General features: G+C 42.1%; 1 protein-coding gene across 1 annotated transcript in view; it reads left to right on the top strand.

Annotated features, from left to right (window-relative positions):
* Window positions 1–5,735: 5,735 nt before the first annotated feature.
* IAPP (islet amyloid polypeptide) overlaps window positions 5,736–23,664 on the top strand; it is a 31,804-nt gene continuing 13,875 nt past the window's right edge. The window contains exons 1-3 of the mRNA XM_086938835.1: window positions 5,736–5,833; window positions 6,194–6,291; window positions 6,440–6,574. Coding sequence (XP_086794961.1) covers window positions 6,212–6,291; window positions 6,440–6,574 — 215 coding nt within the window. The 5' untranslated portion in view covers window positions 5,736–5,833; window positions 6,194–6,211. The remainder of the gene's footprint in view (window positions 5,834–6,193; window positions 6,292–6,439; window positions 6,575–23,664) is intronic.

The raw sequence follows: 23,664 nt of genomic DNA, 5'->3' as shown, positions 1-23,664 counted from the left end.
TTTCTCAATTCTTCAGTAACAAAATCACCGATGTTTACAGCAACTTCAGCCCAGAACCAAACCCGTCAGACCTCACTAAATGTCTCCCAATCTTATCCAAAGAGCTCATGCTAACCACGTGGCTCATCATCACGTCAGAAGTCCACCATGAAGTTCATCTGCTCAGGGGTCTCATCGGACCCCTGTCCCACCACACCTACTACAGAGGACTGCAAGCCATCAGTGCCATGCTCACACCCATTTTGAATGCCACTATCTCCTCCAGAACCTTCCCAGGTGCTTGGAAACATGCAACTGTCCTCATATTGCTGAAGAAGTCTTCAGCAATACATTCAATGCTTGCCAGCTACAGACCTATCTCCCTTCTACCATTCCCCACCAGGGTTTTAGACAAAATCACCAACAGACACCTAACCAAATATCTCAGTGACTGCCAACTATTTCACACCACTCAATCTGGTTTTAGACCCAACCACAGCACAGAGGCTGCCCTCATCGCCACCAGGGATAATATACGCATGACTCTGGAAAGAGGAGGCACAGGTGTCCTCATCCTTCTGGAACTCTCCACAGCTTTTGACAATGCCTTCCACTCCATCATCATTTAATGCCTACACAACATCGGAATCCAAGGATAAGCACTCCGATGGATCTGCTTCTTCTTGACTGGAAAGACCAAGTCAGTCAGCTTGGAACCGTTCACTTCGGATGCCCACAATTTCATCTGCAGAGTTTTGCAAGGATCCTCCATATGCCAGACACTTTTTAATGCATACATGTGCTCTCTAGCCAGCATCATCTGCTCTCATATCAGCATGATCTCCTATGCCGATGACACACAACTCATTCTCTTCCTCACGGACAATTAGCCTAGTATCCAGATAAAATGTAATGCCTGCATGACTGAAATCAGCCACTGGATGAATAATCAACTGTCTAAATCTAAATACAGACACAATTGAAATCATGATCATACCACTGTGGAACCTGGTGGCCAGCGGAGCTAGGACCAACGCCCAGCCCTACCACACATGCCAACAACCTCAAGATCATAATCAACAGCAAACTCGACATAACTGCCAAAGTCAATGCCATCACTGACTCATGCTTCCATACCACGAAGATGCTGAAGAAGATTTTCAAATGCCTCCCAATCATCATCTGGAAAACCATCATGCATGCCTGCGTCACAAGCAAGCTGGACCATGGGAATACCCTTTATGCTGGTAAAACAAACTCACCTAAAGTTTTCGGACCATCAGAACCTGGTGCTCAGAATCAATCTCAACCAAAAGCTGGGCTCGATGTAAGAAAATTGTCACATTCACAGAGTTGGTAAATCTGATGTCAGAACAGAGTTGAATCTTTACTTGCATACCTCTAGACAGGCAGTGTAGGCAAGAAATGGGGGAGGTGCATTATGGTTTACCTGGTATGCAACTCTGGTCACAGAGCTCAATTACAAGTATCTTTCTCTTTGTAGTACAGTCCAGATGTGATTAATCGGTTCCAATTTCAGAAGTCTGTGCTGGACTCACTAATGCTTGTGGATTAAACAGAAGCATCATAGGAGTGCATTATGTGTCTCATGGTAGGGGGTAGTTCTTGAGGGATTAGAAAAGCTGCTTGTAACTTGCTGTTGGAAATCGGGTTACTGGTTGAGGGTGTTGAACCCTAATTAAGCAGCAGCCACAATCTCTGTCAGGGTGAAACATAAGCCAGCCCCACATTAACCTCTGCTTAGCCATCTGGTAGCTTTGCACAAAAGCAGCCAGGCCTAATTTAGAGTCAATGTAAAGTATGTATGCAGAATTTTAACAGAATTAAATAGAAAACACAGAACAAGAAAATTCCCACACCAATTTAAGAAAATAGAGTAACGGTTAAGAAAATATTTGAGGACAAAATTACAAAAATCCAATCAGGAGAACCATAGATATGCAATTGTAAGGTTTAAGTAAAAACAGTGTGTAAAAGAATAAAGTCAAAAATCAAAGGGGAATGAATCACACATCCTGTGCTTACCAGGGTCTAAGGTTCTTGTTTGGTGAAGACACTCATTCACATTAAGCATACAAGGTGGTATATCTTGATTCTCCACTCTGTTGTTGAGTGAGTAGTATCATAATTGGGCCTTTCATCATTTGAGTGCTCAGTTCTCCAAGTGATCTCCTTATTCTCCACCAGGAGGTAGACCCTCTGTTTTTTCAACAGCTGTTGAAAGTAAGTGCGAAGGTGTGTTGTGAAAAGTGAAGTTAAAATTGCTTCCTGCCCTCCGTTAAACCTTATATTTGCAAAGGATGGGGAAAGATTAAAATGGTGAATTGGTGGCGCTGTAGTGGAAGTGTCAATGTCCCATTGCGCCTGATTGTAGGTCTTAATAGGTTGACATGCTTTGGCCGTTGGCAGCCCTCACATGTCTGTGGGCCTTCTTCAGGGCCAAATCAAAGTAAACTGCCTTTGAGGTAGGGTAGGCAAATATACTCACCCTGCTTCATCACTGAGCCCATTCGCTAATCTTTATATAAGGGTTATAGAAGGTCCTACTGTCTATATCTGGGAGAGATAAAAGACACTATAGATTAAAAGTCATGGACACATTTTGTACATTACAATATGAGTGTGATACTATTCATTATTTGTAGGAATATTTGAATAATTCTGGAAGATACAAATATAGGGTTCAGACTATAGTAAGATTGTCACTATGAGCTTATGTCACAGGAAATGGTTTTATACGAGGGTTATTGTGTGAAAAGGAGCGTTGGGAATTGTATATTGATGTGAATGTTATCACTGCCCAAATGTGCTAATTTTAGTAATCTCTGGATTTCCATAAAAATGCTGAGTGCACGTTCCTTTATTGGTCCAAAGTAATAGGATCCAAAGTTTTTTGTTTTTTAGGCACAAGGTGGTAATCAATAGCAATCGTATTGTACTTTGGTTTGGCCAGTCTTTTTACCAAGTGGCCCCAGCTTGTCTGGTGTCACAAAAGACCAGCATGAAACCCTTTGTGAGAGTACTCAGAAAGATTCTTTGTGATGTGTTAAGTGTAGTAGTTGCAGCAGCGGCACGTGGAGGGAGTTCTGGTGGGGCAGAAAGGCGGGGTGGGGTGTGCTAAAAAAGGGAATATAGATAATTGGAGGTAAGTAAACAATTTAATAAATAAAACGAATTTCGTAGCACGCCCTGCATCGCAAAGTTTGATGCAGCACGCACTACGAAATTCATTTTATTAATTACATGTTTTACTTACCTCCAATTATCCATATTCCATTTTTTGGGCAACCCCCACCCTGCCCCTGCCCCGCCCCACCTTTCTGCCCCACCGGAACTCCCTCCACGGACCGTAGCTGGGTAGTTGATAGCTCCTAACTCTCTTCAAGTCAGAGATGGCCCATCCTGCTACCACCCTGTGTCTTACTGTCTGGGAGCAATACCCAAAGACCAACTGCCAGCAACACCTAATCATGTGACCCAGGATACAGGAAAAAATGGCTACGACAAGAAAATGGCAACTTTCTAAAAGCACCATTTTCAGAAAGGTGGCTTAAAACGTGACTATACCATTGAAGAGGGCTTAAAAATACAATTCTTTAGACACCAAACTCGATATTTTAATCTGCTTCCTATTGGAAGTTATCACTTTTTAAATATAAGTCAACCAATGTTTTCCTAAGGGAGAGGTAGGCCTCACAGTAGTGAAAAATAAACGTAAGGGTTTTTCATGACCAGGACATGTAAAACTGAAAAGTGTGTCCAACGTTTTAAACACACTTCACCCTGCATTCTGGGCTGTTTGGCCTACCCTAGTGGTGATGTATAGGTAATGTAATGTAACGTAAAAAATGCTTGTATAGCGCTGCGTACACCGGATAGGTTTCATGGCGCTTCTACGGTCGGGCTCGATCGAAGGAGAGTGATTAGATGGAAAAAGCTTGTTTGAAAAGCAAGGTTTTCAGCTGTTTTCGAAACTGGAAGTGATTATTTGTTGTGCGTGAAGACAAGGGAATTTTATTCCACTCTTGAGGAGCAAGGGTAGAGAAACGCAGGCCCCCTTGTTTAGCACGTCTAAACTTAGGGGTGATCAGTAGATGTTGGCTGGATGACCGCAGAGTGCGGGCGGCGTATATTTCCTGATCTTGTTGGAGATGAACTTTGGCCCTCCTTCAAGTAGCGCTTTGTGAACCATGCAGTCCAGCTTAAAAACACTACGTTGTCTCACAGGAAGCCAGTGGAGTTGTTTCAGCATTGGTTTCACATGCTGGCGCACAGGAAGTTGGAGAATGAGTCTGGCCGCATGGTTCTGGATCAACTGCAGGCGCTGAACTTGATAGGCTGGGATACCGGCGTAAAGGGAGTTGGCATAGTCCAGACGGGAGATAATGAGTGCCAGGACGACCAAGGTGAGCGCTTCTCTTGAGAGAAATCTTGTTATTTTCTTAATTTTCCGTAGGAAGAAGAAACACGTCGACACTACGGAACTGATCTGATATATGTATTTAAGAGAGATGTTTTGGCCTTTCAAGAGCTCTATCTTGTCAGGTTGAAATGGCAGTTTAAAACTGCAAACACAAGCTGCAAGGGCAGGCTGAGGTCTGTTTAAAGGGCTACTGAGGTGGGTCCCACTAGCAACATTTAATTTACAGTCCCTGGGTACAGGCAGTACCACTTTACTTGGGACTTACAGGTAAATTAAACGTGCCAATTGGGTGTATGCTAATTTTACCATGTTTAGAGGAGAGAACACTGCAGCACTGGTTAGGAGTTGACCCTGTAAAAAGGGTCAAGTTCATCACTAGCCATTTAGAAGGAACACACTATTGGAGGCAAAATACGTTCTAGGTTAATTTGTGTGTTTTTACTACATGTTCAAAGTTTAGGGGAAAAAAAACAGCTCTCCTTCCTGATAATAAGTTGATAGGTTATGTGGCAGGTATGGCCCAGACTAAAGTGACACAGAGAGCAAAACTAATAGACGGACACAATCAAACCAATCTGGGGCCTGAGCATAGATATTTCTTTTTAAGATACATTAACACGAATGCAATGAAAGGTGTTCTTCTGAAAACATAACAGCTTTGAATAATCTGCTCATACTCACTAATGCCAGGCACAGTTATAGTGGCGGGAGGATGCTTTCGTTAAACAGACCCAGTGTTTTGAATGGAAGTTCAAATTTCATCACAATATTTGTTATTTACAGGCATTCTCATGCTGATACAATATCGAAAGATTTCTATCTTCAAATACGGTATTTTTCACCAGCGAGTAAACACCATCATAATTTAGAACTTTACAAGTACGAAAAAGAACCTTTTTTCCTCTGATTTGGTGTATATTTTCCTTACCTTTTCGTCTCCACCCAAATTTGATCCTACAACGTAACAATGAAGTTTGACCCCGTGTTGCTGGTCATCAGAAAGTAAGGTTGGCTGGTTTGGTATCGACTGAACTAGACTTAGCAAAACTCAAAGGTCTCCCTGTTGAGGAAATCCCCCTCTGCAGCCAATGCCTGCGTGACAGTAACCACGACGTAGAGGCATCCTGCATCTGCTCGACTAATATTTTCTGATGTGTTCATGTATTACGCACCACCTGTCTCCTCTTTGGGGCGCTTTCTATCTATAGGAATGGAAATTAAAGACAGCGTCGCTATGCTGTCTGACGTCAAAGATGAGACAGTTGTGAGGGGTGTATAAGAGCTGGGTGATGTGCCTGCTCGGAAGGGGGCACGGAGATTGAATTCTGGACTCAGATGCAAGTGGAGGACGGCTGAACACATCATCCTTTGGCGCGAGCACTCAGCGCTTCAAATTCGTGGACGGCAGAGGTAAAAAAAAACGCTTTGTGCTTTGTATTCCTCTTCTTCCAAATAGAATATTTGATCATGTTTTAAATAAACTGGGGTATGTTACTTCTGGTATATACTGTTTAAGGCATCATTTTAATCGGTCGCGCTCCTTACTGCACGCGTTGTAGATGGCAGAAAAGAGACATCTGTAAAGACTTGTTAAACAATTCCAGGTGTCTTTTCGGGGTGGTGTCAGTTCCAGCAACACTGCTCGCCTGCGGTGGATTATGGCTGTAGTCAGAAGTCGTGTTATGCTTGCTGCTTAACGTTGTCGGTGTTCAGTTTGCTTCTTTTGCGCTGTGCGAATCCCTATTTACTTTGGAGTTATTATTCTTTCAGCTAACTTGGAAAGAGAGGATGTGCCACCTGAGTCTGCCAGTTCTCCTAATTGCTCTGTCTGTCACTTTAAGCTGCCGGGAAGCTGCACCAATAGAGAGGTTGGTAATTAAAGAAAACTCTTTTTAAAAGCATGAGCGATTGAGTGTAGAAACTGATGCGTCTTTGAAATAATGTGACACTGATGTGCTTTAATGTGACATTTTTACCCGTGCGAATACATTGCTGTGTTTTTTTTTTATTGCTTAGGCTAGTTTCTGTGTCTGACGATCTGTCGGCTGGGACTTCAGACAGGGAAGGGTGGATATTGCCCGTTCTGACCAAAACCACACTGCTTGGGCTTAACAGAGCAGCACCGCAACTAGACACTTCAAGGCTCAAAAGGTAATAGTGGTCGCTACCTTTATTACATTCTAACGACAAATGGAAACCGTTTTCAGCAATAGATTGTCATTTTGTACTGTATACATTTATTACATATTTTATCAGGTTTCTGCTCAGATGTAGTGTTCATTTTAGACATTCGATATATGATTCAAAATGAAAAAGTTTGATTCAAAGCTATAATCAATTAATACACAGCGTTTCGCGTTTAAAGTTCACGTAAACACGTTTCTTTGCATCTCATTTGCTCCGCTTCCTTCTTCTGGTCTTATCTGTTTGTACATCTTCTCTTTATGGTTTTCGTCTTGTCTTTTCATTTTTCAACATATGTTTTATTCCTTGCCCTTTTTCTAGATTTCCAATGTTTTCCTATCTTAGGTTTTCAATGCAATTCTTTCTTTCTTTCTTTCTTTCTTTCTTTCTTTTCTCTTTCTTTCTTTCTTTCTTTCTTTCTTTCTTTCTTTCTTTCTTTCTTTCTTTCTTTCTTTCGTTCTTTCTTTCTTCCTTCCTTCTTTCTTTCTCCTTGTCTTTTTCCTCCATTAGTTTTGTTCTTTCTCTTTTATTCTTTTTTCTGAGGTTCTTTTTTCTTTCTTTTTTTCCTTACAATCTACATTTCTCCCTTCTGTTTCAGCAATTCTTCACTTCCAATTTTATTGATTTACTTCTGGTTGCTCTCAACTTGTTTGGTTTCTTTTTCGTTGTCTTATTTCTTTCAACCTTTCCGCCATGAAGTCATCCTTTCCTATTAGATGTTTCAATCTCTTGTTCTTTATCTTAATCTTAATTTTTTTCTATTTTCTATTTGATTCTTCTTTCTCTACTTCCTGCCTCTCTCACAACTCTGAACAAAATGAAACATTAAATCTGTACTTCAGAAAAAGCATCACGTTTTTAAAACACATAATTAACTTATGTGGAAAAGTATTTGGTGGGTACCAGGCTGCCTCCTCTGTGAGGCAGGGTGCATGCACATGTTGTACTGGTGATAAACGTGATTTGGGAATTTGAAGACTACCGTGGCTGGTATCTATAAATTCATTGTTGCTGTACATCACCATCCCTACATAAAGCTATTTCAATGCCCTTTGCACTGACAAGCAAGAACAGTGTGGGTTAGACTGTACTGGTGGGTGTCTAAAATACATCAAGTGCTGAGCTAGTAGAGTCGAGTTAGCAAGTAGTGCATTTCTTTATAAGTTTAATGCTAAAACTTACAAGTATGCTGATTCACAAATGCAAACGTTGGAAGACTCAAGCCAGCTGCTTTCTCCTGGTGTAGATTTATTAAGTATCCCGCCTAAAATGACAACGTGATGGTATATGCTTTTGTTATCAGGTGGAATACTCCCTGCCTAGAGGTGTGGAAGGAAAGGATTCCTTTTCTTTAAATAACCCTCAAACACTCTAATAGTTTCATGCTTCATCATCGGGTTCACCCTGCCTCCTAAAAGTCAGGGTGGGCTAGACCATGTTCCAGGGTTAAAAAGAATATCAAGAGGGTATTAGGATGTAATGGTCCTATGACCCTATACTAATATGTTTCAGCTATATTCTATGGTCCACAAAGGTACGGGGCTTTCATCAGAGTGATTTAGAATCACCTCCCTGGTGTATGTGCGTTATTCGGTGTCTAGTTCATACAGAACAATGTATGTAACTAACTGTATCTTGGGCAGAGTGTATACTTGCCCTTCTTGTTACTCATTTCTTTTTGAGTCCAACCCATTGGTGTTGAACTTATCGCCTCTCGGGAGAGTGTGGATACAGGGTCGCCCTGTAGTCACACTTTCATCAAGTGTCCGACCCTGCAGTAATTCCTATTTGGGTCCACTGCTCTCAACTTCTTCTCGATATTCTTTTTAACATCCCTGAGTACTCCACTAAAATTGGGATACCTGGAGAGAGCCAGAGGATTTTTAATCTTTATGCCCCCTGGTCTTTTTCTTTTAAGTGCTCGCTGGAACATGGTCGAGCCCACCCTGACCTTTAGGAGTCAGCGTGAACCTGATGATGAAGCATGACACTATTAGAGTGTGTGAGGCTTATCTAAAGAAAAGGAATCCCTTCCTTCCACTCCTCTAGGCAGGCAGTATTCCACCTGATAACAATAGCATATAGCACCACATTGTAATTTTAGGCGGGATACTTTGTGTGTGTACAATATAGTCTGGTAGGACATATCCTTCCTTTCACTCTACCATAAGGTGGAAGGACCGCTCTACCCTTTAGGCTCAAGGAGAAGGAACTCCTATCCCCTCCTCCAAGCCTTCTTTAGATTGATAGATTTATTAAGTAACTTTGAGTTGATTAATAGAAACAACTGCAAATTACAGTGTTACAAAAGTGCAAAAACTGTGGTAGACAACACTATAATGAAACATGCTATTATTGTCAGACAGGCAGGAGATATAATGGATTAACATCTTGAGCGTATGTTTTCTGTGAGGCATAGATGGAAGAAGACATACTCTACGTCATTTGTCAATCTGGGTAAAGAGTGCATTCATTTATTTGCAAAATTACCATGTAATGCATGCCCTGCAGAATTAGTAAAAATGACTCACTATCAGAACAGTTAACAGGTGTTGAAGCATACATACAGTTCCTGTTTGGGTGCATACAATGTATATCTAAAAAATCTAACTTCAGTATTACGTATTTTAATGAGTTTAGAATAAGAAATATTTATATGACCATCCCGCAAATGGTAAGGATATATATATATATATATATATATATATATATATATATATATATATATATATATATATATATATATATATATATATATATATATACATATATATATATACACATACATATATAAATATATATATATAGACAGATAGATAGATAGATAGATAGATAGATAGATAGATAGATAGATAGATAGATAGATAGATAGATAGATAGATAGATAGATAGATAGATAGATAGATAGATAGATAGATAGATAGATAGATAGATAGATAGATAGATATGGGTGTGTGTGGGTATATTATTGTTAATATTTAGCACTCAGCATTTTATAAGGAGCAAAAATAAAGCAGTATGTAGCAATAGTTACTGCACCAAAAACACCACAAGTTCAGCTTAGAAAACGTTTTACATTTCAATTGCTTTCAGTATCTTAGTTTGATGCTAAACATGATGAGCTGACGACCACTTCTAAAGAGACATCGTCTTACAAGCACACTGTTAACATTTCAAATGGCCCGCACAGCCTTTCATTCTATTCCTAATGGCTGCATGCTGAGTAAAACATCCTGTATCCACCTCCAAGCATGTTCTAATAATAGTCCTCCGCTATATAGATGCTTTGTCGATCAAAACAGCTTGACACACATTTTTTCTCTAATACATTGCAAGAATAGTTGTCGAAAATTTCATGTCAAAAGTGAGCATCTTATTCTACGGAAATACGGATCAATTTCATCTAAACGCACATGTTCCTTATGTAACTATGTGATATGGTGAGCCATAAACTGGTTGGATTAGTCTATGGCAAATGTCATTCTGGCAAAGGTTCGAACAGCTACAGTTGTAGGCCAGAGAAATGACAATCAAGAGAACAATGTGCCAGTCACCAATTGGAAATATGTTTTTTTTAAACCCCAAGCAGACATGTCATCACACTGAAACAGAAAAGGGGAAACGAGAAATTTTTATACATTTATTATACTCATAGCAGTTAACTCCCGCGAGAGGCAGACAGCACTGGTCACATATTTCTTAATAAATGCCCCTTAGCATGCAATTAATGAGTTTCAGCAAACTCAACGGCCTTGTGAATAGCAAAATCGTGGCGCTAAGTTAGCACATTTTTAAAAATTGCTGATAATTACACAACATACATGCATGTCAATAGCTACCCATTGCACCTGTGTTTGAGAGCCACCAAACAGTGAAATCCATTCATGTTTCTATAGTTTTCACAATTAGTTTTATGAGAATATTTTACAAGTAACACATTTCAGTGGGATGCCTTTTGGTGATTCTGCAAATGCACAGCTCTTGTACTGTTTGGGGGCTTCCCAAGCCCGGCTCCCGTTGCTCCTGTATTATTTACACTCGATGATCAAGGATCAAAGGAGGTCTCAGGTACTCACGGATGGTCTTCAGGAGCTGTACCATATGAGGAGCTCAATGCTACCAGTGAAATTAAAAAGAACGCCCTATTCAGATCCCTTAGCTGCAAACTTATCTCTTGAATGTTCATGAAAATCCCCCTAATGATAACCCCTCACTGAGTTTTGTCCGTGAGCTCCATCAGGGAGAGCCTATGCTCCTTGTCCCAATGTTTTTTTCAGACCCATGATTCAGCAACAACTATGCTCACTGGAGCCCCCAAAGGAAAATTCAGTTTCACAGCATGAATTAAAATGTCGCACAGTGCCAGAGAGCATGTTCTGCAGTCCCATTCCAATTGCTGAATCGGCCATGGTGGATCCCCATGGTATGGGATAATCACAAACCTTCTACAATACCTTGTATTCACAACAATACATGGCAAGGCATAGAGTAGATTGCTCGGTTAAAACTTTGCCCCGCACTAACATATTGATTGATCACACAAAAAGCCCCTCTTACTTATTTCATTTTGCAGAGTCTCCAACATGGAGGATTCTTCACTGGAAATCTGGTGTAGATGTAATTAAAGTATCTCTCAATTGATAGACAATATGTAGGTGAAGTTATATTTATCAGTCTATAAAAGAGAGTTAGCATGGGATGGATTGTACGTTGTGACTGGAAAGTTAAGACACAGAATCATTCAATGAGCATTCAAACTGACCATGGCATTTTGGCTGAACATTAGCGTCTACAGAGGCGTGAGATTAACTATAAGTACAATTTAGAATCTAAAATACACTTGTTTTTCTTATTTTCGGAACATTTTTTTAAAAAGTATATGACATATTTGGAAAAGTGAAAATTCCAATTCAATATTTCAAAATTGTCCAAGTATTTGGATCCTAGGCACGAGGGCTTATCGATTGAATATCATTTCCCTCATTTCTTAACTTTGTGAAAGTACAGGAACCTGTAAAAAGGGTATATCAAACTCAACATTTACATTTATTTTCAAGTTTTGATATTCATTTGTTGATGTTTTAAAAAGCACATATATAAGCATATTATTGCAACGGTGCATTGTATTGTATTGTATTGTATCTGTGCTTGAATAGCTCTACTGCCACCCTATGGGTATCCTGGCTCTCAGATATAAGAACACATGATCAACATGATGACGAGCAGTGAGACAGAACGTGCGGATCAGACTTTCGGAAAGAGCCAGGTTTTTAGGCTCTTTCTGAATTCACATAAAGAATCAATCTGTCTGATCCTTTGTGGCAACTCATTCCACAGCTGAGCCCCGACCACACTAAAGTCCCCCCCAACCTGGAGCGTTTAAATCTCGTAGTTGCCAGTAGACTGGCACCAGAGGAGCGGAGCTGTCTCTGCGGAAGATACCAGGAAAACTTTCCTGTAATGGGATTGGGCCCATCTCGTCTGATGCTCTATACACCTGGCAGAGTGATTTCAAAAGAACCCTTTCCTTGATTGGTAACCAATGGAGCTCTCTCAGGGCATAAGCAGAGGATGAGTTACACCGCAGATTCAACACCAGTTAAGCTGCGGCAGACTGGACTCTTTGCAACCCCTGGAAGATGTACTGAGAGCCCCTAAATACAAGGAGTTGAAATAGTCCAGTCTGCTCATCACTGTGCTGCTTACTACCAAGGAACGCAGATCCTTTGGTAGGATCGGAATTATCCGGCGTAGCAAACGTAACAGACCAAAGCACACGCTGGCTGTCTTAATTGCCTGTGACTCCATCTGGAGGTTCTTATCTATTAGGACCCCCAGATTCCGTACCGTGCTGGCCGGGGTCAGCGGATCCTCCTGGGGGATAAGCCTGAACTCCATCGGAGTATACGCGGACAATCTCACCGGTGCATGACGCATTTCATCACACATGGGGCAGCTTTTCACTACATGTTCGAAAACCTGTTTAATTTCCAGTACGGTGAAGCTTCATACGTGCAGTAGATCAGTTGTATATCTTCTGAATCAGTTCGAGAGTAGAGGAAGCAATGCAATATGGTATTCAGTTTAAGAGAATACCAAACATGACATAACTGGTTGGATCATTAAGTGAACTTTGCAAAAATGGGTCTACATCACAAAAATGCTCCCCTAGTTGGCCAGCAGTGAAAAGCTATTGAGGTGTCAAATAACCTGCTTAGTGCAATGAAGAGAGTTTAATTCTGTGGGATTCGAGCAGTCACATGTAAAGCCCACCATCGCCCCCTTGGTGTCAGTCAATTTGGCCAAACCTTCCCCCTCCTTCCACTTGTCAAGCAACATATAATAGTTCATAGGCTACAGGTGCAATGTCAAATACTGCAAGCATTTAAGTAAAGTAGAGTACAAATGATAATTAGTTTTACTTTTCTGTTGTTCATAATAAAAATATGCTGTCCAACGCATTTCAAGTAGAACTGGTAGCAGGTGAAAAAGGATTTCTAAAAGGGATGGGAGGAGTGCATGTACAAAGGAATTTCCTATGTTCTATGTTCTATGCTTCTTTTTTATTTTAGTAATTCCAGAATAAGAAATTAAAATATGTTGGAAAACAGTGGTGCCAAAAAATCAAAGGAACTTTTAAAGCAGAAAATATATATTATCTATGAATTAAAAAAAATGATGTTGTCTGCTACTTTGTTTAATTCCATATTAACCTATTCAATACTTCAAATACGGCAGGTATTTAGAAATGGCTTACACAACATAGGCAAAAAGACAGAAACATTTGTAGTACTGCATGTTAATCAGTGTACTGATGAAACAATTTTCTGAGTAATGTGGAAATCACTCACTGATATAAGCTGTCTATCTACACACCCTCACTCATTTAAGGTAATATTTCAGTCTTTTTCTTTAGTAATACCAAGGTCATGATTCAATTGACATTGTGCTCTTCTTTGCCCCTGGAAGGCTCTTGTCTCTCTGCTCAATGTACACACCACACCTCTCATTTCCTCGCAACCGCCTATATGCTATTCACCTTTCTATTATTCTTTCATTTCCCCTCATCCTCTCTTCTTCCACCACACTGGTAGATAGGCAAATAGATGCTAAATAACTGTTGGCTATGCATGCTTATTCACCCTTTCACTTTGTTAATTCTAATCCTAACTCAGAGCAGATCTTCCAAAATACCTTGATATACATCCTTTCTCATCTTTTAATGCAACCATCAGAGTTCACCTGAGTTGTCTTTAGTTCTTCATCTTCAAGGCTCTTTACTAACCGCTATGGTTTGGTAACACGTCCAGCTGCAACCTCAGTAATGTCCACTCCCTGTGGTTCCTTTTTTGTTTAACATGTGCTTGAAGAATGATGTTCAGCTGGAGTCCCTGCCTCTGATTCCTCCCCTCCTAGTTCCAACCTCCCTACCTCATCTACTCCGACCTAATTAATTTCTACCCTCCAATGTATTATGATAGAGATAATAATGACTGCTCAAGGTAACATCCATTCCACTTACCACCCACCTGGTGATTGTGCTATATTTGTAGAACAATTTAGTGCACTCAACATCGAATACTTAATCAACTCAGATCACAACAGTGTCCTAGGGGACTTCAAATTTCTGTTGGGGGGGGGGGATTGCTGTACCATATTAATCCTCATTCTTAGTCAAGAATGAGCTACTTCAATTAAGTGCAACTCCTCCCCCCAAAAAAAGGCTCCACCCTGGGCCTCCTCATAACGAAAGAAGGAAGACTAGGGCTGGTAAACTGGTCTGATGACTTCATAATGTTTCTCTCCACTCCCCAAAAATTGTAACCAATGGGCAGCCCAAAAGACCCAGACAATGGGTAAGAGACTATGGGCCTGATTACGGGTTTGGCAGTGCAGGAGCAGACTGCCATTCCGGCAGCCCGCCCCAGCGCCGCCAAACCTGTGGTCGGGACGCCCACCAGATTACAAGTGGTTTTCATGTCTGGCAGACTCTTTTTGGTGGTCCCATTGCAATGCATCTGAAAATGGGCACCGCAATGGAAAAACCCAAAAAAGTTCCCTCACGGCATGGACTGTAAAGTCCATGCCTCGCTGGAATTGGACTGAATCCACACAGGTGGGGGCACATGTTGTGCCCCTCTACATGCACTTCATAGCCCTGAGGCAACATGGAGCCCAGTATGGCCTACTTTGTTTCCTCTCTGCCAAGGTGTTCATGGAGGAGGAACCACCATGGAAACCGTGGCAGAGAGAAAATATGTATAATGCTTGGTTAGCTTTACTCAGGGTTTAGGTCAATCTCGGTGCTGTATGATAGTCCAGCAATGTAAGAGAAAGTGTGAACCCATGAACCTCTCCTGAAAATCTTAAAACACAGATTGGAATTGAATGGTGCTATTCTCAGTTGTTTCGGTGTCCTCTTCATACTTGAAAAACAAGTTTTAATTAAAAAAAATGGCTAACTTCATCCCCAATTCTGCGGCACGCCAAGATTCTATCCTCTCCATTAAATTCTTCAGTTAATACATTTATAGCCTCTAGTCTCAGTAGCTCGAATATCTCATATCTAATTTATGCAGATATTCCCTGCACTACCCTAAAAAGATGTTGAACTGATGTTCAAAAGTTCTTGAGGAAACTCAAGCCTTGATGTCACATCAGCATCTAAAGTTTATCTTTTTTTAATTCAAAGTTGATCAAGATGTTAAAAAATAACAGCCTTTTCAGGATCCAAATGTGGCTCTATCCCCTTTTGATATTAAACTGCAAGCCCTTAATAGCAGTGAGCACCAAAAGTTGTACTTCTTCTTAAACAAAAAGTTTAAACAGCAAGGACCCATCAGCAAAATGGCAGATGAGGCAGGGGTGGCTCTAGGCTCATGGTGGCCCTGGGCAGGGAGCGTAGGTAGAGGGGCCCGTGGAGGAATGCAGGCGTAGAGGTCAGTGAAGAGGGGGGTAAGGGTGTTTGGAAGTGGAACGCCACTGCCAGGGGCCGCCATGCAAATATGTATCCATCCTCAGAGCATTATTATATTAAGGATATATATATAGGCGTGGCGATCCCTGGGGTTTGGCAGCCCTGTGCAGGTGCACAGCTTGCACATGCCTAAGGCGCCCCTGGGAGGGACCATTTGAATGTAATCTCCTCACTGGAATTCAATTATTTTCCTGTTTGCAGATTTAAGATCCGATCTGTTTTTACTGTCAAAATTGGTCTAAGGATACCCTCTACATATGAATTTCCCAATTGTATCTAACTCCTGTTGGAAGAGCTCGCTATGCAGCTGAGCTCTTGATCACAGGCCAAAGAAAATTCAATCATATCGGTCCATTCTGGTGTCTCTCAGGTGACCCCATAAAAGTGAGAAGCAGCTTTAAAAGGCTTGCATCATACATAAAACCATGTGTTTGTGTTTGTTAACCTCTGCCCCCTAGCACAGAAACCGGCCATTCATCTCCAGTGTTCTCATTCAGAGAAGGGAGAACCGTCTCCTTGGACCTCCAGGATTATAGAAAGCAAAAACTCTAAAATAATCCTTTTCAGTAAGTGAACGTAGGGTCTGGATCTCCATCCTCCAATACTGTGAATATTATGATTATCTTAAAAACCAGCTAAAAACCTCCTATTTCAGTACTACTTCCAATTTTGAAAGGCCTTTTGCCCGTCGCTCTATATTTCAGAATGAGTACTTCATTTGACAATTATGTTGCAATTTTTACTGTTTGTATAAAACTGCTGCTATGTAAAGCACTCTGCAACATATTGGGCATTCCATGTGTTATAAATTATATCTGCTAATAAATAAATTATGTAATTATGACTCTGAGCTACCATTATATAGTACCAATTTGAAGATCGGAACTTGGTAACCTTAGCTTTGATTTACTATGTTTTAGCTTTGTCCTTACTTTGCGCAAGTCAACGCAAGGCATCACAAAAGCTTAAGTTATGTTATGTTATGTTAAAGGGTGATTTTTATAGCGCTCAGCTACTCCGAGGAGTGTCCCGGCGCTTAAGATCCTCACAGGCAAGAATTGAAGGGCGAGAGAGGCACCTACTGATCAAAAAGCAAAGTTTTAAGATTTTTCCTAAAAGCCAGCAAATTGCTGTTAGTTCTGAGTGATAGAGGTAGAGCGTTCCATAGCTGCGGTGCGAGGCGTTTGAAAGAGCGTCCACCGCACCGAGCGCGCCAAATCGCAGGAACAACAGCCAGGGCCTGAGTGGAAGATCTGAGTGATCTGGAAGGAAGATAGAACATCATCTGTTTCCAGAGATACCTGGCGCCCATGCCGTGCAATGCTTTGAAAGCCATCGTTAGCGTCTTGAACACAATACGCTTTCTGATAGGGAGCCAGTGAAGAGTTTTAAGCAGATCACTGGCACTGGCTCTCCTATTGAGGCCCAAAATGGCACGAGCCGCAGAGTTCTGGACGATTTGCAGGCGAGCCAGGAGGAACTCGGGAAGGCCCAGATACAAAACATTAGAATAATCGAGGCCACCTAATCATCTTTAGGATGGCAAACCATTTGCCAGCCAGGCCCAGAACCTGGGTTTTGAGCTAGAGGCTGTTGTCATCTGTATTCCCAGGTTTTTAGCGACCACAGAGTCGCTTGCAGGGGGAAACATGGCTGCAGGCCATCAGTCTTTCCACCTGGGGTCCGAGGGGCATCCAAAAAAGAGCACTTTCGACTTGTCGGAGTTGCACTTAAGGCTGTTCTGACCAAACCAGTTGAAAACTGCCTCAAGGCAACCCCGATGTTCACACCGTCAAAGTCGGAGTCTCTGTCGCACGTGAACAGGAGTTGGGTGTCGTCAGCGTACGACACGATCTGAGCCCCGTATGCCTCTGCCAGTGCCGCCAAAGGGGTCATATAGATGTTAAAGAGAGATGTTAAAAAGAGATTTACAAAGCTAGGCAATGGGCGATTACACCGCCATGTGTGACTTTGTAAAGAAATGTAACCTAATTCAATGCTTGTTTGGCGTTGTGTTACATTTTATAGAGGAAGGCGTTTCATGGGTGGAGCATGGGTGTTCCTGTGCATCAACTCATGGAATCTGCCACAATGAAAGATTTACTGATATCAATAAACCTGGGATTGTGCTAAAATTATATGACACTACAATCATGAAGTAACGAGGAGAAATATGTTTACTTCTCTTTGTCACATTGTCTTTCCAAGCATGATGCATTCTGCATCATGTATAGAAAGAGAAATTGTAACCCAAACACCCAAGCACCCTCGCACCATTGTGCAAGGGTGCCTGTTTTGACGCTAGGGAGCCAAAAGTGCACCACCAGCATGGGTAGAGAGACAAAGAGCGTCAAACCTTAGTAGACATGGTGCTATTCACCTCTTCCCCATTGATGGGGCTCAGCACAGCAACTTTTCTTGCTGCCCGGCTTTGCAGGACCTTTTAATAAATATGCCCCTTAGTTTGTGTGATGAAGGAGCACATTCACCTGGTGGTCAGGCTAATGAGATCCCAAATTGCAACAGAACTGAATGCTGGTAAGACAAGTGAGGAACACCCTAAAGCATGGGTACTCGCAAACATTTGTCCAGGGGCCACAAAGTATAATCTTTGGTGTGACCGGCGGGCCGCACCGGCAGGTTGGAGGTAGGGGATGTGGATGATTCAGAGATTGTGTAAGGAGGACTAAAAATGTTAAGGAAATGGGCAAGTAGGACACCACGTAGTTATATCATAACTTCATTTACCCTGCTAAGAAATGTGTGCTCGTTTAGTTAACATTGTTTAACTGAATATCAGTGCTCAGCAAATAAACAGCAGTTCATGCTGCTGTTTACCGGGGGGGGGGGGGGGGGGGGGGCGGGGGCACATGTAACGGTCAAAAGGGCCACGAGTGACCCCTGGGCCACACTTTGAGTATCACAGCTCTAATTGAAAGCACCCTAAATATCTGCTAAACATGAATGTATGACCTGAAGTAGTCTCAATCTGCTCAAAATAAGCGCTGGTTATTGGCTCCAAATATGTTAGAACTAAGGGGCATTTTATCAAGGGCCATGTTGCCGCTTTTGCAGCACTTTTTGCAAAAAAAGCATCGATATTTTTATCGCCCTATTATCAAGCCTGCGCTAACATGCATTAGCGCAAGCTTTTAGGCCTTACCTGTCACTTTTCCCATCACCTTGCATGTCAGCGATATTTATCGCTAATGACATGCAAGGTAGGCGTTCCTTACAACAAGCACACAGAAAAGGTCGCTTGAACATCTTCGCGCTATTAGCAAAGATGTCCTGCGATACAAAAGTCGCGCTAAACCCCGATCTTTACTGGAATTGTACACCTGATTGAAACCTGACTAAGGCGTACCTAACATGGGAGGTGGATTAGAGGGTTATGACCACAAGGTCGTATCAACATGCTTTTCACTGTTTTTTAGTAAACATCACTGATTTTCCAGTGATTTTGGCCCATTTCCTCGCTATCACTGTAATTTATTTTGCCATTGCGCTAAGCGTTGTTAATAGAGTGCTAGCATGGCGATGAATTCCAGCGATAGCCAGCGTTAGTAAAAAACGCACTAATCGCGTTCAGCGATAATTATCGCTGCTTGTAGATACCATGCCCCTAAATCTTTACAGGAGAATCTATCCTTTTATCCACAATATCACGCAAAAGCTTATGGTCTGAAACCTCAGCTCGAACATGAACTCTGAAAAGGCCCTTTCACTCCAGACTACTTCAGGAGTCTGGTCGGATAGTTTCCGCCGTATAGCAAGTTAAACGTTTCTCAACACACAGCTTACTTACAAGCCCCTTGTGGCGCTGATGCGTTACTTTTAACATGGGAAAAAGTGATGTACCGGCGGCGCAAGGGGCTTGTAAATATGCCCCAGTGTCAAAGGAAATATTTTGATAATGCAATAAGTGTTAAAGACATGTTTCGAAAATGTTAGCTCCTTTGGTTACTCCTAGGGAATACAAATGTTCTGTAAACGTTGCTAAACTTGGCTGCTAGACTTCTGTCTGTCTGTCAGTAGATATCGAGACCTCGAAGGCCTAGTAGTAAATCCTTTAATGTAAATTGTGGACTTCTCATTTAAAATGGCGCAATGACCACAGACGTGCATATGTAAGGGCGGGGTCAGAGAATTTAATATACTTTTTTAATGATTGGACATTCGGCTCCTGGGGCCTCATTTATGAAAAGTGACGCATCGCTGCGTGAAAACAGCGATGCATCACTTTTCACTGCGCACTCCTTGCGACACCAATGATGCGTCATATTTAATGTATGACGCATCATGTCGCAAGGACTTACAGATACGTCAGTATTTCTGACGCATCTGTAAGCGCAAAAGTGACGCATTGCTGGAGTGTGTCACAAAAGTGACGCATCTCCAGCAATGCGTCCTTTCACATGGGGAAAGCCCCATGTGAAAGGGCTTGCGTCAGTCTTACGCCTGCTGTTAGGCAGGCGCAAGATTTTGACGCAACAGCATTCTAAAAGTGACGCAGTGAAATCTCATAGATTTCACTGCGTCACTATTACGAGGCTTTTTGCGGGGGAACGCCCCCTCTGCATACATTATACCTGACGCAGGTATAATGTGGCGCAGGGGTTTAAAAAGTGACGCATCTACCTAGATGCGTCACTTTTTAAGTATGGCGCAACAAGGCGCATGTTTTACGCCGCCGATGCGTCACAAAAAGTGACGCATCCGCAGCGCAAAACTGACGCAAGGCCTCATAAATGAGGCCCCAGGTTTTCAGTTGAATCTTGCTGAAGAGCATGCGTTCAGATTTCAAGGTACCTGTATGAATTTTCAACTTGGTCTTTCACCTTAGGTTACCTTTAGCAGTTACTTTCTAGACGCTCGCATAGTATAGGGCTGCATTCATCAAAAAAAAAAAATTGTTAGGAAGGAGAAACGGTCAATTGTCATCTGCATACTTTTCGATGGTTTATTTAAAACTCGACAACTTTCATGAAGGTTGTTAATTTGTAAATAAGAGACATTGATTCACTAAAGTGGGTTTGACACTAGAAAAAAATCTTCTAAAAGTCACTTTTACTGGAAAAATTGCAGAAAAGGACTTTGTAAGAAAATTCTTCTGCATGTGTAGCATTGCAAACTGCAAACTGCAAACTGCAAAACGTTCCAGACGTTGGGAAGTTAAGTATTTGTAAACTTTGCAAACAAATGTAAATGTTACCCAATACTTCTTTCAGATAAATGGAGACACGAAAATAACAGCCTTTGACTGTCACCTAGATGTAAGTTTTTACAGGTAGCCAGAATGCCTTAACGGCAGGACCTTAATTATAAAATGTAATGTAACACTCAGTTCTCTCTGCTTTGCCCCTGATCATTTTCAGTTCAGGTGACCTTGCTGTACAGGCTGAAAACGTAACCAGCCAGCGAGTAGCATTTTCTGAGAGCATTAAGATGCACTTCGGATTGATTTGAGGTGTTTTTAAAGTACTAGCAGTACTCACAACCCTAGTGGAAATGGTTTGATGGATACCGTTTTTATTTGCTCATGCTAGCTTTTCATATTAGCTAAGTAGCTAAAATGTTCCAAACAGTAGATTTGCAAGTGCTGTCTGTCACCCATGAGGGTACCCAGGGGCTGGCAGGGTCCAGTTGATTAGCCAAATAGCCAGGTCTTCAGGGACGTTCGGAAAGTATTTGCTTCTAGGTTGGAGTAGGAGCGACCTCCGTATCTGCTATGTCAGATGTGGGGATGAGGGTTAGAGAAAGGAACGCGTAGCAGAGGTGTATGGTGTGCTGATGGAAGTTCAGGTGATGGTTAAGTAGGTGGGTCGGCTGTTGTGTATGGGCTTGTTACATGGATCAGGGGCTTGAACTGGCATCTTTTCTATACAGGCAGCCAGTAAAGTTCCCTGAGGTAGGAAGTGATGTGGGTTTGCGTAGGGAGATCCATGGCGAGCCTGGATCTAGTGTTCTGCGTGGTCTGTAGCCATCAAAGGTAATCTGCAATCCATGCTTATAGAGCATTGCTGTTGTTCCTAGCTAGGAGTAGGTCCCAGTTCTGAGGGCCACCAGGATGCATCCCATTGGGAGCTTTTGTTTCCAAAAATCAGTACCTCTGCCTTGTCCGAATTAATCTTCAGGCAGTTGTCATTTATTCAGTTGGTGACGTCTGTCATTCAGTTGTGGAAGTTGGTCTTAGTGTTGGTGGTGTCCACGGAGAGGGAGAGGATAGGATGTGATTTTGAGTCCAAGGGTTCAGCGATGCTGGCCAGGGTTGTCATGTAAGTGTTGAAGAGGGTGGGGCTAAGCAAGGTTTCCTTGGGGTACTCCACAGATCATTTCTTTGGGTTTGGAAGTGAAGTGGGGAAGGTAGACTTTTTGTGTTCTCCTGGTGAAGAAAAAGGTGATCCATCTGAGAGCGGCTCTTTGGAAGTCTATGTTGTGCAGCCTTGTGAGGAGTGTGTGGTGAGAGATCATATCCATGGCCTACAAGAGGTCTCGGTGGATCAAATCCAGCAGTCTGTCCTCAGTTGAGTAGGGCTTGGATGACATTGATAGCTGCGATGAGGGCTGTCTCAGTGCTCATTAGAATCCAGATTGGCAGGAGTCAAGGAGAAGGTTCCCTTCCAGATGTGAGGAGAGCTGTTGGTTGATGGCTTTTTCTAATGCCATGGCCGGGAACTTGAGCAGAGAGAGAGAGAGATAAGTAAGAAATTGTTGAGTTTGCTGGGGGTATGCCAATGGTTTTTTAGTGGGGTGTTGACTTCTGTATGTTTCCATTCCTCTGGGAAGGTGGCCATGGCAATTGAAGTTTTGAACAAGGTGGTGAGTACGTGGCTGATTCTGGCTTCACCTAGTTTGAAGATGTGGTGATGGCATGGGTCAGTTTGGGCCCCTGAGTAGTTCATGATGGAGGCATTGTCCTGTGGGGCGAGCTGGATCCATTCAGTTAGTCGGATGTCTGTAGTGGTAGCCAGGTGGTCTGTTGCTTGAAGCAGTTGGTGGTTTGGGCTGGAACTTAAAGTTTCTGTAGATGTTGACGATTTTGTTGTGGAAGAAGTTTGCAAGGTTGCCGCAGAGTTCCTGTGAGGGAGTTAATGTTGTTTGTTGCAGCTGGTGGGTTGGAGAATTCTTTGACAATGTTGAAGAGTTCTTTGCTGTTATTGAAGCTTGATTCGATATGTGAGGTGAAGGCCATTTTCTTTGATTCTCTCAACAGTCTGTTGTAGAGGTTAAGGGCCATCTTGAAGGCATTCATGTTCTTGCTGGTGCTCCATCTCCTTTTCCAGTTGTTTACAATGTTGTTCAGTGGATCTGAAGTCTTAAGTGTACCAGCTAGCCTACTTGGTGACCTTCTAAGAGGGTTGTTGCAGATGGGAACAATATTGTTCGCGCAGTTGGTGATCCAATTGTTGAAGTTTCAGACGTTCTGGTCTAAGTTGTTGGAGGAGATGGGGTGGGTGGTGTTAAGTGTGTTGATCCATGTGTCCATTGAGATTTTACCTAAGCTTCAGTGGGGTGCGTTGGGCAGACTGGGGACAGAGGTCCGTCAACTGGTGGTGATAATTTGGATGATGGAGTTCAGTGGTGTGGCTGTACCTGATGCAGTCACTGGAGGTGAAGATGGGGTCTGGCATGTGGCCTGCGGTGTACGTGGGGTAATGGACGAGTTGAGTGGACCTGATGTTGTTTAAGCTGTTGAGGAGGTTGGTAGTGTGGATTTCATTGTGGTCATCAAAATGGAAGTTGAGGGTGTAGAGGAAAATTTAATTGCTGGAGCCTATGGCAAGGGGCCGATGAAGCCGGTAATGTAGTTTGCAGGCACATTAGCTTATAGACTGTTGAGTTGCTTACTGATTAAAATTTGTATATTAGTTGTGAAATTAATGAGGAGAAGCAACTCTTATCAAGGCCTTCTTAACATGGTTGTTTTTAGTGGGAGGATTTCTTTGCTAGCTGATGTAAGGATCACTGGGTGTTGTTTAGCATTCATGAAACAGATTTTCTGAATGTTACCCTGATGTGGTTCCTTAGTAGGTTATAACACAAGATTTATTTTGTAGACTTTATCAAAAGTAAATCT

This window comes from Lissotriton vulgaris, chromosome 1_1 (assembly GCF_964263255.1).
Source record: "Lissotriton vulgaris chromosome 1_1, aLisVul1.2, whole genome shotgun sequence".
NCBI lineage: Eukaryota > Metazoa > Chordata > Amphibia > Caudata > Salamandridae > Lissotriton > Lissotriton vulgaris.
This window is presented reverse-complemented; position numbering and strand designations above follow the sequence as displayed.